Here is a 16039-nt window from a genome sequence, read left to right as displayed (position 1 = left end):
TCTAGCTAGAGCGGTTAGGAGAGAAAATGACTGATCATATATGAATTATTTGAAATATAACAGCCTTATTTCGTAACACTCAGTCGATCATTTGATGTATTTTTTGTGATTGATTACAAATCACTAAAAACATTTGACAAAGCTCACGAATTTAAGGAATAATCTATATGTTTTCTGTATAATTTATCTTACGAAAACATCACGGATACAAGTTAACACTCATCTTATACTTACCTGATTATTTATATCAGGATATGGATAAGTGTTGGTATGATTTCTTCTCCACAATGTTTGTTTATTGGTGTACATTTCACTTGCTTCTCCGGATTAGAACATGTGGCGTACTGCTTCGAGGAACATGAGATGTTCCATTGATGTCATTGTTACACGTCTTGTATGACTGAGGGTAGGAAGGTAGAGAATCTGTATCGATGTCAGTGTTAAGTAGATTATCGGTTGGGTTTAGGCTGTAAAATTACAACATAAATAAATAAATAATATTGGAGTCATCTTTTTTAAATTATTATATTGTAGCTGCTGCTTATGCAAAAAAAAGTTATATGAATTGTCATTGGTCATTGGTACACTACAATGTCAACTACCTTTTTGTTTTCTCCTTCCAATACAAACATTTGTTAGTTTTTTTTGTTTGTTTTTTTTTTAAGGCAAACAAAGCAAACACAACAGGCTTAAAAAGAATCAAGAAAGAAAAAAATGAAAAAAAAAGAAAAATACCTTTGTTTTGAAATAGTAATGTCATTTGGTGAGGTAATCTTCACTAACACAGCAGAAATAGTTTCGATATACCAATTTCCAAAACAGATATCAATATCAGTCTCCTAATATTATTGAATATTGGTATATATAGGTAACAAGGTACACAAAAAACCATTAAAACGCTTGGATACCATGATACCAGAAATGATAACTTACACGTCAGTTACTGTCATAAAAAGCGAAATTAGGTACTAAGGTATAAATAGGTTATTATTAATAGTATAATAACATTGTAAGAATTATGATAATGAGTGTCACTGAAACAAAATGGATCATATCTATTGGTCGACAAAAAGGGGAAAATATGTGAAAATAAATATTACGCCATGCCAAATCATTTATGTTTTTTTAAAATAAGACATTAGAATTACAAATATTTGTATATCTACGTTCTGTGAAGGCTTACTGTTTACAAATAAACCTGACATATAGAAATTGATATGATTGGTTACTTGCCTATACGACTGTGTGAACGTGTTTGGATGGTAGACCCATCCACTTGACACTGGTTCCTGACATGGCAGACTACCACCTTTACTGACACTATCGTTCGCTATGTTTCCATCAAGGTCCCCGCAGAGACCGGATATTCTCTCCCTGTATTCATGAACCGTGGGTGTTATGTGGATGTCTATGAGGCCATAGCGCATTCGCAACCACACGTGGATGACTGAACCAGTCGGTAAATATATCTGAAATATGAAAAAAACACACAATATATTACTAACAATTAATAGGGCATATCTGTCCCATTCATATTTTATATATTTTATATTATATTAACTATTAAAACACAAATAGATGCCTTCATAAACTACAAAATCAATATGCATAGTCCATAACAGTCATCAGTTCCATAATAAGAACACCAAAAGAGTATAATTGTGATCCGAAATTCATTTGAGTCCTTGAAAGCATATGAATGGAACCTTCACCCATCACATTGTGCCCAGGAGCCTTTTACGAAACTATTACACAGAACCTCAAAGAATCCCATTGGTCTGTGGCATAGATAATTGAATGTGGCATCCAGATGAGTAAATCAGGGCTCACTTTGTATCGCAAACTTTATCATATGAACAATCAATTTCTAATATTCTCAAAATTATACTTTGATGTAAAATGGACTGAAATCGTACAACTTTAAAATTCAATCTTGATTTGTATGTGATAATTTTGATGCCATAGAAATTCTGTGGAAATCGATACACGTACCCACTTGAAATTTGCAATCTCTAAAAGCATCATTTGATATAATTAAATAATTACAATGTAAGTTTTGGCTTGCAAAAATCGTAAGTGGGTCATCCCTTTAATAAAAATGACATTGCTAATAAATAAATGAAGCTGTTTTTAAATTGTTTAATAAAACGTGTTATAAACTTTGATTAGAGTTTCCGATCAACAAGTGAACCCTGGTGTACACCGCCGGCGGATAACATTTATTACATAAAGCACAGGCTCTTGGGACCATTTGAATTTCCTAAATTATTGTATGTTCTAGTACTATAAAACAAATTTTATCCTTGTTAACTCATATCAGTTCGTTATCAAAGTTCAATGGTCATTACCACAAGCCCTTTGGAAAGCCCCATTTATAGCATAACGCCAATAGATTACAATTGTCAAGATAGAGAATAGGCTCCCTATCATCCTTTTCATACATTTTCTATCCACATAATTATATATAGATTACTTATTTTTGTTTTAAGATATGATTTTTTTCCACATGTAAGGTACGAATGATTGTAAAGAGGGTCATCTAGTTCATATAAAATAAAATCTTAATGATATATAGGTTTTTGAGAAGTGGTTTTTGGTGATAAATATTTGAAGTTAAGATTTTTTTTTTACTAAGAACTGCTTGTACTTACTTCATAATTCGCGTTTGATTTTTTGACCACTGTCAGAACATCATCGAGACATGATTTATACCTAATCCAACGCTGCCCATTACAAAGGTAAATTTCAAACACATCTTTCCCAGCAGCCACTACAACTCCACATGCGCAATATGGGGTTCGTTTGTTGCCATTGCATGACGTGATTTCCGCTTGTACCTATAAAACATGTTGAATATAATAAAACAAAAGTCATCAGAACAATACTTGTTAATAAACCTCGTGTTAACTGCAAGAAAGAAAATTTGTTTCCATTTTATAGAGAGCTTCGCGATGAAAATGACAATTTGGCTATTTCACATTAATGTTAACATTGATCTTAATTAGTGGTCACTGATCGAGAAGTTCTATTTTCCCTAACAATAAGATGAACATACTTGTATTGGAATGTTTTCATGTTTGAAGAGCAGAAAGTTCCCACCGTATTGTAATTCGTAATGCCTGTTAAAGAAAAAAAAATATATCACTATCACTATGATAAAATTGTTACTACAATAACACACAGTTAATAAGATATTTTCACGAGTGCGTGGAATATAAGTGTTATTGCAGAAGAAACAATGAATATCATATTTATTACTTTCTTACTGCATCTATATTTTAGGCTTAAACTAGTCCAACAGGTATTTTATTATTTCAATTTGTCACGATTTTCCCTCTTAGTCATTCAAAATGAAAAATCTGAAAGGAAAAATGCATGTAATATTATATTCTTGACATTTAACAAAAGTTATTCCAACCAAAGCGATTTTTCACTGTAAATGTTGTGTCCAAATTTGGACAATACTGGGTGAAAATGTCAAAAGTAATATTTGCAGATCTTTGAGGTTATTTTTTATAGACCAAAAGAATGATACGTCACGTATTATGACATCACACATACAGAAAGTGGGAAATTTATGAGCGGCACAGTCATTGGCCAAACTGAATTATCGGATAAGATATCAATGCGCGACAACTCGATTTGTTTTAATTGTAAAGGCAAGTAAAATTTAGGAAATTGATGCTTCATTAGCACCCGAATGAGTTATCTGAATTAAATTATAAGCATTATTCTCAATATCTTTGGTGGTTAAGAAGTCATAGACAAACAAACGGACGAACATTCTTATTCAAAAACTAATCGCGTGTATAAAGAATGTCCTTCCTTTTTTGTCTATGACTTCAAACCCCAAAAAATATTGATAATTATGCTTAAATATTCTATAGGCCACATGCAAATATTCATAACCTCATCATAATTGTATAATACGTAAATGCAGCGGCAAGACCAAGGCTTGACTCCAGGACCTCCTGAAATACCTACTGACCGATATTATCTTGTCCTATTCCGCTTCATATATTTTAACGGGTTTTGTTCTTGTTTTTAATCAGTCTGTGGCGTGCCTTCCATTGTGTTGTGTTGTAGTTTCATTTTAGATAGAGAATTCATATAAAGCATATTTAAGATTTATTGTTGTAAGCAATACATCAAATGTCTATAATGTTAAGACTTGCACAGTACTAGAAAAGGTCATTCAAAATTAGGTCGGCATCCTTTGAATATATAGCATTTTTCAGTTGTTACTGCTTTTATATATTGTCTATAAATTTCTTTGCAAATTATGAAAAAATAACAAAGCGCAGCGGAAGTACATGGTAAACAAAGAAGAGTTCATATCTTCTTTTGAGTTTCTTGATATCACAACAGCAACTGAAGAAAGAGACAATACTTACATTCCATCAAACGACCTCATATGGGGATCACAGACTACATAACAGTATTTCCCCTGCCAAATATGGTCATCTGTCCCTCCGTTCACGTTTACCTGGTATGAATCAAATAGATCATACAAATGACGCTCAGTGTTCAATTAGACATTTCAGAGCAATCATTTCTTATCGGCTTCTCTTTTATCTTTTTATCATTTTTAGCTTCCAAAGTCAATATATAAAATAGAAAATTCCATATAGTATCAAATATTTGAATATAGTCATTACCATATTAAAATTGAATATTACTAACCTGGACAGAGTCTGATGTTACATGTTCCCAGAACTGATGATGGGAACTAGATGCTTCTATATGGAAGAGAAACTGCAGCGTAGTCAGACCATATATCCCCTTCATGCTTTCCACAGAAACTAATTCGAATGAGTAAGATTGTGGAGTCCATATATCACTGTCAGTAGCTGTTGTCAATCCCTGTATTTCTATAGCATCCAGCCCACGGTGTTGTATAGTGTTGCTGTGGCAGACGTCCTCTGTCGATGTTTTTATTATAGAGAGTTTAAGTTTACAGTCGCCGGTACTCACGGCCAATGACGAACTAAGGGTACATCCAAAAGGAACAGTCTGTTCAAAGTATACTGTACTGCTTTGGCCACGTTCAATAGAGATCGACTGATTCAGTAACTACAAAAATACAAATATACCGTTCGTCAAAGTAAAACAAAATATCAAATGTCCTTGGACTAACCAATAGTGCGAAGGAAGGTCTACACATTTTGCATGTTAATTCAAACTATGAAACGCCAACATAATTGTGGAATGCGTTGTGTCTGACATATATATGCTGTGTATAATTACCTTTATTCCTGCATAGAATCCCTCGCTGGTTCCTAAAGACCCAGTTTGTCCATTACTAGATATTCTTGCCCCAACAGTACATGAAATCTGAGAGAGATTAAAACAATTATATTAATTTTAGATAACATTGCATTTAAGATACACTTATACTGGAAATACACTTAGAACAATATATATTAAATATCAATGATAATACATATTTTACTTGCTGAAAAAATGACCACCGGTTTTTAAACCTTCTACTTAAAAAAACTTTGCAAACCTCCTACAATTCAATATTCTTCCTATCGTAAGTAAAATATTTTCTAACAATTATTTCTTTTTTTCAGTTTATAAAAACCTGTCATGTAAGTCGGGGAGATCCTGTTAGATACTGTTGTTAGAAAGTGTAGCAGTATTCTAATTATATGTATCTGGATAAAGATTTAGCATTTTCACTGAATTATATACATGTCTAGTGTTAGTAGTCAATAGAGGCACGCCCTAGTAAGTGCCCGGTAGAAAGATTCCCAGTGCTGCTGGTACTTACAAATGATACGTGATTCGGCTCCAAGTTCATGAAATTGTCTTTAGTTACGTCTTAGACAATCACAGCTTGCGTTACAAAAGGTTACGATATTTTTGAATGGTTGATCAAAAACTGAAGTCTAAAGACTGTTTCATGATACGGGGACATGGTCTAATAGTGAGAGGGGTTGGACATAAGATATTGCAAGACAAAAAGATAATTATTATTTATATTATAGTACACATGATTTTAAGTTACCGTTATTCCGGCTTTGAAACCAAACTTTGACATGAGAGTGTCCTCTGTGAGGGAAGCCTCCGCCGTGTCGTAAACCATCAGCTCGGTTCCAAAGTTAACATAGCTTCCGTCCACGTAAAAATAGATTACGTAGAAATAGGCGTTGTTTTCGTATCTTTCGAAATCGCAAATGAAGCGAAGGAAAGGTCTTACTTCAAATTCATTTTCATCGTGAGGCATCAGGCTATTGTTCCATTGGAGGTCAAACTTGACTTTGACATTGGCTGGTTGATAGCATGGAGGGGAATCTGTTATAATGGAAACACCGTATACGTATAATATAATTAAGATTAGTATTAATGACTGTAAGACAGAATTTCAGGCCAGTTAAGTTAAAAACTTACCCTTTCAGCCACGTCATACGGCCATGTCATAATAGCATAAGACACATGCATATTTGTAAAATCACTATCATTACGTCACATACAGATTTGACGTCATAATGTTTTAGATAGAGACGAAACGTAAGGTATTAAGGTTTCTGATAAATATAATCTTACACTCGTTTCCATACCGAACTCGTTAAATAGCTTGATATGCCACGAACCTTTATGAAATTATAGAACTCCTTTGATAAATTCAATTTCACATAGCCATTTATGTAAGATTATCCAGGTATATAACACATATAGATATTATACATAAGTATATTTATGTATAAAAAATACAATACTGACTTATAGGTAATATATAAGTCTAGGATAATCAAACATGAACGTGAACAATATTAAGGTAAAACTTTGTAGAATGAAAAAAAACATTTCTATAAGATATGTGTTTTGTTTTCCATTTGTTCTTTTTCAGAGAATTTGAATGATATTTGGTGTGTGAATAGCAATAACATATTTCGGAAGATGGGACGCTGATTTCAGGTATTTGTCAAGATGGCCGTCATCATTATACATTCAAGTAAAACGGGGATCATGAAAAAACAATAAGACGATTGGTATGTAGATATTGATCGACAATTAGCAATGGTTATAGGAAGTGAACAATAACTTATCTAATGCAATAAGACGCAGATAATGAGACGTGCGAAGAGAGATCCAGTGACCGCTAATATAGCAATAATTATGACGTCAGAGGCAGGGTCTACTGTTTCTTTGTCGCTTATAACACAATCTGTTAACCAACAACATAAATAAAAAATAAGATGTGTGTGTAAAATTGAATACAAAATGTGTACAAGAGATATAATTCAAAGATGTTCCACCGCTGACAAATAGTATGTTTTTCTCAATAAAAAAAACAACAGGAGAAATAGTTACTTAGTTTACTTTATACTTTACGACCATTGAATAGTTTGAGCTTCTAATGTAACTTCGAAATTTAATTATCAAAAATAATCAATACGTACAGAAAAAAATCCCGTTGCGTTATGTCCCATATGGAATGAAGTACTGGTTGCGCGTGCACCAAAAACAAAACAAGTATAATATTTTATATGAAATAATCACCAATTATTTTTTCAAATGATCAGTATCGTTTTTACTCTGGCAGCGGTGGAACATCTTTAATGAAAAGTGGTGATTTTATACTTAAAACCAAAGACTGCATTACGAAACAACTGTCCATTTTCCAAATAGCAACGTATACACTATATGACCTTTTGTTATTGTGTCCTTTACATGAATCCCATACCTTCTTTAGTAGAATTTGACCACATGTAAAGGTTCTCTCTAGTTTTACATTCTAAACATAAAGCGTCCCCTCTTTGTAGGATCCTTCTGGGTAGCAGGTTCCGTTAATGAGACAAAATCCGTCCTAAAGATAAGAAAACAATAGCACATCAAGCTAAATTAACATAAAATATAAACGAAAACTTTAATCAAACGAAAAGGGAGATAACCTTTGATACGAAAATAAGGAAATCAAGATAAGGATATATACAGAAATTTACATCTTCTACAGAATCCTATCTTTGCTATTAAAGGGGACATAACTCATGGCCATAATTAGATTGAATGTTGCATGGCGTTCGTTTATTGGTTTAAAAGAAACTGTGGTGATATAATTATTAATACAATATCACCAGGAATAAAACAAATATTCAATTGTATTTCATAAAGGGAAAACAATTTGTTTTTTTTTGTTTGGACAAAACTCTTCCAATATCTATTGTCTATCCAATATAATAGAACATCATTTATACTACTTTCATTTGTATTTCAACCCTTACAACGATATACAAACCTTGATGTAAAATGTGATTACTCCAGAACTATTTACATGATACTGACATGCTGTATCAATCACGACAAAATTGATTGCGTCGCTAAATCCAAATCCGTCCACAGCAACAGACACGTTGTACTCGATCCTAAGTCGATCGGTTTGGAGTGTCTATTACAGGTAGTTCACATATAATGGCAAACAAGGTATTTAAATCCGCTGTTACATTCAACACGTCAAGTTTTATGACTTATCTCTCCGACTAACTTCTGTATATACAACACAATATAGTGGATATGTGACATATTTACAATCAAGAGTGAAGCCAAGCAAAATGTCAAAAGAAACTGTTTTAACCATATTGACATATGCAGTGTAAGACAGCACGATTTGATAAATCTATCAGTAGTTAAAAAACGACTTTTGCAGTTTTATGCTACGTTTGAAGTTGTATGTTGATTTTTTTTAGTGTTTTTCTTCATTTTTAATGACAATTGACGTTTTTGACAGTCACTGGTATCACTTCTTCTCGGTAAGCATCGACTGATAAATGCCGTTCTTTAGTTGTGATACTGAAATATTGTACATATATAACTGATGTACTTTCTGAACGTACCTGCTGCTACTATATAATCGCAAAAGCAAATAAACTGAAATTTGAGATATTATCTTTTCATTTGTTTTTCTAACGAAACACTCGTAGATGCATATTGGAAACGGTTGTTCAAGTCAAATCTTAGTCTTTAAAGGTAATAGTATCTAAGTATACTTCATGCTCAATATAGAGGAAGTAGAAACGGAGCAATTGGTTTATCCGTTGCCAGTATAATGTAAGGGGAACGTTATTAAAGCATTATTTTTATCTGTACGTAATGCTTGACGATACTCACAACGTGTCCACTGAAATTGACAAGTGATGTCAACATCAGAAGGAAATTCCAGTCCCTCTAACACTACGTAACTATAGCCGTCATCAATATCATAGAGATCACCACTCTCGGGGCCAAGAATCTCGAGAGGTTTGCTGAGATCAAAGGAACAGTCGTCCGGAGGCAAATCCCTCATGGCACATACATTACCTGCTTTGAAGAACTATTTTTTAGAAATCAAAAACATACCTATGTTTTGATTAATCAATTGCACAAGTGATCAGTTTAGCTCACCATACAGTATACAAGTCTATTTTATTTTATTTCCAAGTGGAAATTGCGTCTTTCTATATAACAGAGTTATTTCTCTCGTGTGGATAGGTATTTAATTGTGACGTCATGTGGAATTGACGTGAGTTTGGCTCTCAAGATATTGACGTCAAAATCAATACTTATCTGCAAGAGTAGGTGTTCATAGTATGCAAAGACGGAATAATGTGTAACGTGCGAATTCCTGTACCCACATAATGATAATAATTTTGTTGTTTTCTTTTTCTGCCAAAGATATAGCATCCATAAATACACAGCTAGTGCAATCAGGTATCCATAAAATGTCAATTCTTAAAATCTTATTATCACAAATGAAGTATACAAACTGTCTCAAATTTACATGAAACTAAATAGAGTAGAAACCAGTTATGATACTAGCATTTTAAGATATTGATCATAAATGATTATAATCAAATACCATATGTACTCCATTGGATTGATAAAAAAACGTCTTTATCATTTAATCCAATCATTTAACTGTTTCCCAACTGCTTAAAAATTGATTCATTATGGCCAAACTTTTGCAAACAAATGTGTGGAATATCAAATAATAAAGTGAATCCATCATCAATGGCATTGATAGTTTTAATATGTTTAGGGAATGTCCTTACCGTTCGAGCAAGATCCACGTTCTGAGCAGCTCAGAGGGCAGGTATTATTCCGTTATAATGTTACTTATTTCTTGGTTCACCTCCTGTAGAGTTATATTCTTTTCCAACGTCTGTAGACACAAACTTTCACTTCTGTCTATGGCAAACTTGATCCAATTTTCGTCTCCCAGTAAGCTTTTTAAATAAATGTTAAAATTGGTCTTTCGATTGAAGCCATAGTTATTTTTCCAAATAAGCATATGTATAAAGAATGTAATTTTTTATTGAGTTTCACATTGTTGTATTCTCGAAACCTATTGTCGAACTACAATAACAGAGTCTTTTTATGCGCTCGAGATGCAAGGCTCTTTCAGTATTGCAAGGCAAATAAAATCAAATTGTTATAAATTTATTTGGAGAAATAAAAAAAAAAGTAAGAATAAAAAAACAAAAAAAGAAGTAGGGTGTGGCTGGGGAGATTTAAAGAAGTGTTGTTTAATAAAGCAGGAGTTCGTCCACAGCCCTTAACTGCAGCACTCAGGAGTTTTTGAATGTGCTTAGAATAAATAACATGCTAAATGGAAACAGTATATAAGGTCTCACAGAAAAATAGGGACAGTATAAGGTCTCACAGATTTCATAGAGCGTATTGTTGCAAGTTGGCCTTTGTGTAATCTAAAGCCAAGAATTACAAACTGAATTCAAAGAGAGTAAAAAACATATCAGGACAGATACCAAATAAGTAGTGTTTTATTTTATTTCTTTTAAAGACTCAGATCCGTACCAAGAGATCCGCAGCACAGTTATATATCTCATCACTGGCTGAATTGAATCCAATCTGAGAACAGGCTTCGTTTGTAACGGTATTTAGGGCTTCCGTACATAGCCGTATAGCTTCGGATTCATTAAACACTGCTGTCTGCAAAGACAATAACATTTTCCCCAATAACGAAATTGCATATCATTACAAAACATTAAATATTTCACAAACCGACAAGGTATATTCATTCTGTATCTCATCATAAAGGAATGGTTCAGGCCCCTTTTGGCCCCCAAATTAGTCAAACTTTGAAACCTATTATTTTGTAATTAGGTTGATGAATTTCAAATATCTAGGACATCCTTGATGTCATTGAAACACTGGTTACGTATTGTTGCTCATGCAGTTGTCATCTTAACTATCCGACAATTGTATCAATGAAGCACGTTTTTAGATTTGGTCATGTTTTACCTATTTTTTGCTCACAGGTTTTCATTATAGAAAAGAGAGGGCATTCTTGGACTATTTTTAACTTCTCCTAAATACATATCTTATTCTCATGAGACACTAAGTGTGCTCAAATAATTCTTAGTGAACAACTATCAAAATTTAGACGAAAAATAACCCAAATTTCACATTTCCTTAATCTATACTTATTTTGATTGGCTACTATCATGATGGCACACTAGAGCGGTTAGGAGAGAAAATGACTGATCATATATGAATTATTTGAAATATAACAGCCTAATTTCGTAACACTCAGTCGATCATTTGATGTATTTTTTTTGTGATTGATTACATATCACTAAAGACATTTGACATATCTCACAAATTTAAGGGAATAATCTATATGCTTTCTGTATAATCTATGTTACGAAAACATCACGGATACAAGTTAACACTCATCTTATATACTTACCTGGTTTATTTATATCAGGATGTGGATAAGTGTGGGTATGATTTTTTCTCCACAATGTTTGTTTCAATGGTTGTACATTTCACTTGCTTCTCCCGGATTAGAACATATGGCGTATTGTTTCGAGGAACATTGTGTGATGTTCCGTTGATGTCATTGGTACACGTCTCGTGTGACTGAGGGTAGGAAGGTAGAGAGAATCTGCATCGATGTCAGTGTTAAGTAGATTATCGGTTGGGTTTAGGCTGTAAAATTACAACGTAAATTAAATAATTAATATTGGAGTCATCTTTTTTATAATATTATATTTGTAGCTGCTGCTTCATGCAAAAAAAATAATGTTTGTGTTTTCTCCTTCCAAGATAAACATTTGTTAGTTTTGTTGATTTTTTTTTTTTTCTTTTTTTCTTTTGTTTGAAAAAAGGCAAACAAAGCAAGTACAACACGCTTAAAAAGAAGCAAGAAACAAAAAAAAAAAAAAAATACCTTTGTTTTGAAATAGAAATGTTATTTGGTGAGGTAATCTTCACTGAACACATGCTAGAAGTAGTTTCGATACACCAATTTTCCAAACAAAATATCGATATCAGTCTCCCAATTATTTGTGAACATTGGTATATAGCTTACAAGGTACACAAAAAACATGAAAACGCTTCCAAAAATGCTTGGATAACCATTGTAACATAATTGATTGCTTTCACGTCAGTTACTGTCGTAATAAAGGGAAAAATAGGTACTAAAGTATAAATAGTTTATTATAGCATAATAACATTGTAAGCAATTTGAAAATGAGTGTCATTGAAACAATATATGATCATTTCGATTGGTCGACAAAAAGAGGGAAAATATGTGAAAATAAAGTATTAAGCCATGCCTAATCATTCCATATGTTTATTGAAAGCAGTTTCAAGGACCGGAGGGTGTTAAAGTAAGACAATCCAGAACTTTAAATTTACAAATATTTGTAACTCCATGTTCTGTGAAGTGTTGTTATAAAGAAATAAACCTGACATATAGGAATTAATATGATTAGTTACTTGCCTATACGACTGCGTGAAAGTGTCCTGGATGATAGTGATAACCTCCTCGACCCTGGCACTGGTTCCTGACAAGGCAGACCTACCACCTTTACTGACACAATCGTTCGCTATGTTGTTCCATCAAGGTCCCCGCAGAGACCAGATATTCTCTCCCTGTATTTCATGTACTGTGGGTGTTATAGTGATGTCTATGAGGCTTTATAGCGCATTCGCAACCAGTAAGCGATGATGAACTGAACCAGTCGGCAAATATAATCTGAAATATGAAAAAAACACCAATGTATAACTAACAATCAATATGACATATATTAATCCTCATTCATATTTTAGTATGTTAAATATTAAAACACAAATAAATGACTCCATAAAACTACAAAAATCGATGTATAGTCTATAAAAAACAGTCATCATTTATAAAAGAAAGGGTATATCTTGTGATCAGAAATTTATTTGACGCCTTGTAAGCATATGGAATGAACCCATCGCCCATCGGTATTGTGCCCAGGAGCCTTTTTCCGGAACTATTTACACAGAAACCTCTGGTCTGTGGGCATAGATTAATTGAATTGTGGCATTCAGATGATTAAATCAGGGCTTATTTATTTATATCCCCAAACTTTATCATATGAACAATCAATTTATCTAATATTCTCAAAAGTATACTTTAATGTAAAAATTGACTGTGAATCGTAACAACTTTGCATGCGATAATTTTGTGATGCCATAGCATTTTTACGGAAAAGATACACGTACCTACTTTAACTTTGAAATTTCTAAACCAGCGTCGTTTGATATAATTAACTGATTGCATATTGCAAGTATTGGAATTGCAAGAACCGAGTAAGTGGGTCATCCCCTTTAATAAACATGAGTATTACTAATAAATAAATGAAGCTGTTTTTAAATTGTTTAATAAAACATGTTATAAACTTTGATTATACCCAGTTTCCCGATCAACAAGTGAACCCTGGTGTACACACACGGCGGGATAACATTTTATTACATAAAGCACGGGCTCTTGGGACCATTTGAATGTGTCCTAAAACAAGTGTATGCTTCTGAGTACTATAAAACCAAGTATAACCTTGTTGTCTCATATCAGTTCGTCATCAAAATTCAATGATCATTACAACAAGGCCGTTTGGTAAAGCCCCATATATAGCCAAACGCCAATATATTACAATTGTCAAGATAGAGAATAGGCTCCCTGTCATCCCTTTTTCGTACATTTTCTATCCACATTAATATATATAGATTACTTATTTTTTAGTTTTAAGATATGATTTTTTTCCACACATGAGTTCATAAATATATCTTAATGAAATATGAGTTTTTGAGGGTAGTGGTTTTTGGTGATAAATATTTGAAGTTAAGATTTTTTTGTTTCTAAGAATTGCTTTTTACTTACTTCATAATTCGCGTTTGATTTTTCGACCACTGTCAGAACACCATCGAGACATGATTTATACCTAATGTCACGATGTCCATTACACAGGGTAGATTTGAAACACATCCCTTTCCCAGCAGCCACTACAACTCCACATGCGCAATATGGGGTTTGTCTGTTGCCATTGACATGACGTGATTTCCGCTTGTACCTATAAAATACATGTTGAATATAATAAAACAAAAGTCATCAGAACAATACTTGTTAATAAACCCCGTATTAACTGCATAGAAAGAAAATTTGTTTCCATTTTTATAGAGAGCTTCACAATTTGGTTATTTCACATTTAATGTTAACATTTATCTTAATCCTTGGGTCATTAATCAAAAAGTTCTATTTTTCCCTAACAATAAGATGAACATACTTGTATTGGAATGTTTTCATGTTTAAAAAGCAGAAAAGCTCCCACCGTATTGTAATTACGTAATGCCTGTAAAAGAAAATAAAAAAAAAAAACAGCCATAATAAAATTGTTACTACAATAACATACAGTTAATAAAATAGTTAAAGATATTTATTGTTTCGTGACGAGTAGCAGTTATATTTATTTTGGATTGAGGAAATTTGGTATTTTTCACAAGTGTGCGTGGAAAATAGGTGGTTATTCAAGAAGAAACATGAATATTATATTGATTCACTTTTTTGACTGCATCTCTATTTTAGGGCTAAACTAGTCCAACAGGTATCATATTATTTCAAATTTGTCACGATTTTCCCGCTAAGTCATTAAAGATGAGAAATCTGAAAGGAAAAAATGCATGTAACATTATAATTCTTGACATTTAACAAAAGTTTATTTCCCACCAAAACGATTTTTCACTGTAATGCTGTGTTATGATCGGACAATACTGGGTGAAAATGTCAAAAGTATTATTTGCACTCCGGGAACCTTCTTTTTCACAAATTGAATATAATTAAATTTCATATGTTACACTAATTTTCCTATCAGTTAGATCTTTGAGTTTATTTTTTCATAGAAAAAAAAGAATGGTACGTCACGTACTATGAACGTCACAAATACACATAACTGAACGTGAGAAATTTATAAGCGGCCATTATGTCATTGGCCTAAAACTGAATTAATCCGGACTAAAGATATAATATGCCCAATCAAACTCGATTTGTTGTAATTGTTAAATGCCAAATAAAACTGCGGAAGTAGTATGACTTCATTAGTACCCGAATGAGTTATCATGAATTAAATTATAAAGCATATATTCTCAATATCTTTCTTGGGTTATGAATTAAGGTCATAGACACAAAAAACGGACGGACATTCCTTATTCAAAGACGCTTTCACGTCTAAAAAGAATGTCCTTCCTTTTTTGTCTATGACTATCAACACCCCAAAAGATATTGATAATCAATGCTTCAATGATTCCTATCAGCCCACATGCAAAAATATTCATAACCTGATGATCATTAATTGTATAATAAGTAAAAGCGGCTGCAAGACCAAGGCTCTGACTCCAGGATCACTCCTGAAATACCTAATGGAACCGATATTCTCCTTGTCTCTTATTCCGCTTCATATTCTTTATCGGGTTTTTGTTCTGGTTTTTAATTTAGTCTGTGGCGTGCCTTCCATTTACTATTGTGTTGTAGTTTCATTTTAGATAGAGAATTCATATAAAGCATATTTAAGATTTATTGTTGTAAGCAATACATCAAATGTCTATAATGTTAAGACTTGCACAGTACTAGAAAAGGTCATTCAAAATTAGGTCGGCATCCTTTTGAATATATAGCATTTTTGAGTTGTTACTGCTTTTATATATTGTCTATAAATTACTTTGCAAATTATAAAAAAATAACAAAGCGCAGCGTGAAGTACATGGTAAACAAAGAAGAGTTCATATCTTC

General features: G+C 32.8%; 2 protein-coding genes across 5 annotated transcripts in view; both read right to left on the bottom strand.

The window, feature by feature from the left end:
- Positions 1 to 16039, bottom strand: part of LOC138331117 (von Willebrand factor D and EGF domain-containing protein-like) — a 43843-nt gene that overhangs the window by 19121 nt on the left and 8683 nt on the right. The window contains exon 1 of one of the 4 annotated variants that reach the window (XM_069278582.1): positions 235 to 466. The exons of the other annotated variants lie outside the window; for them this stretch is intronic. Coding sequence (XP_069134683.1) covers positions 235 to 309 — 75 coding nt within the window. The 5' untranslated portion in view covers positions 310 to 466. Of the gene's footprint in view, positions 1 to 234; positions 467 to 16039 lie in introns of those variants that run through there. 4 annotated transcript variants of the gene reach the window in all.
- On the bottom strand, positions 450 to 9287 carry LOC138331011 (von Willebrand factor D and EGF domain-containing protein-like). The gene is made up of 10 exons (XM_069278470.1): positions 8246 to 9287; positions 7694 to 7816; positions 6014 to 6300; positions 5248 to 5334; positions 4684 to 5073; positions 4395 to 4486; positions 3056 to 3119; positions 2652 to 2837; positions 1230 to 1469; positions 450 to 467 (listed from the first exon to the last, which is right to left on the bottom strand). The coding sequence occupies exons 2-10, from the start codon at positions 7716 to 7718 to the stop codon at positions 450 to 452; spliced, it is 1389 nt and encodes a 462-aa protein (XP_069134571.1). The 5' UTR covers positions 7719 to 7816; positions 8246 to 9287.

Source organism: Argopecten irradians, chromosome 9 (genome assembly GCF_041381155.1).
Source record: "Argopecten irradians isolate NY chromosome 9, Ai_NY, whole genome shotgun sequence".
NCBI classification, from domain to species: Eukaryota; Metazoa; Mollusca; class Bivalvia; order Pectinida; family Pectinidae; genus Argopecten; species Argopecten irradians.
Note: the sequence above shows the minus strand (reverse complement) of the source record. Positions and strands in the feature narration are given on the sequence as shown.

Bases quoted from the DNA above. Each gene is read 5' to 3' on its own strand.
- LOC138331011 (XM_069278470.1), bottom strand. From the start codon at position 7,718: ATGTGGTCAAATTCTACTAAAGAAG. The intron at 6,301-7,693 runs GTATGGGATTCA...CCATTATAACAG, and splicing joins GTCAAATTCTACTAAAGAAG to ATTCCCCTCCATGCTATCAA. The intron at 5,335-6,013 runs GTAACTTAAAAT...AATCTCTCTCAG, and splicing joins GTTTCAAAGCCGGAATAACG to ATTTCATGTACTGTTGGGGC.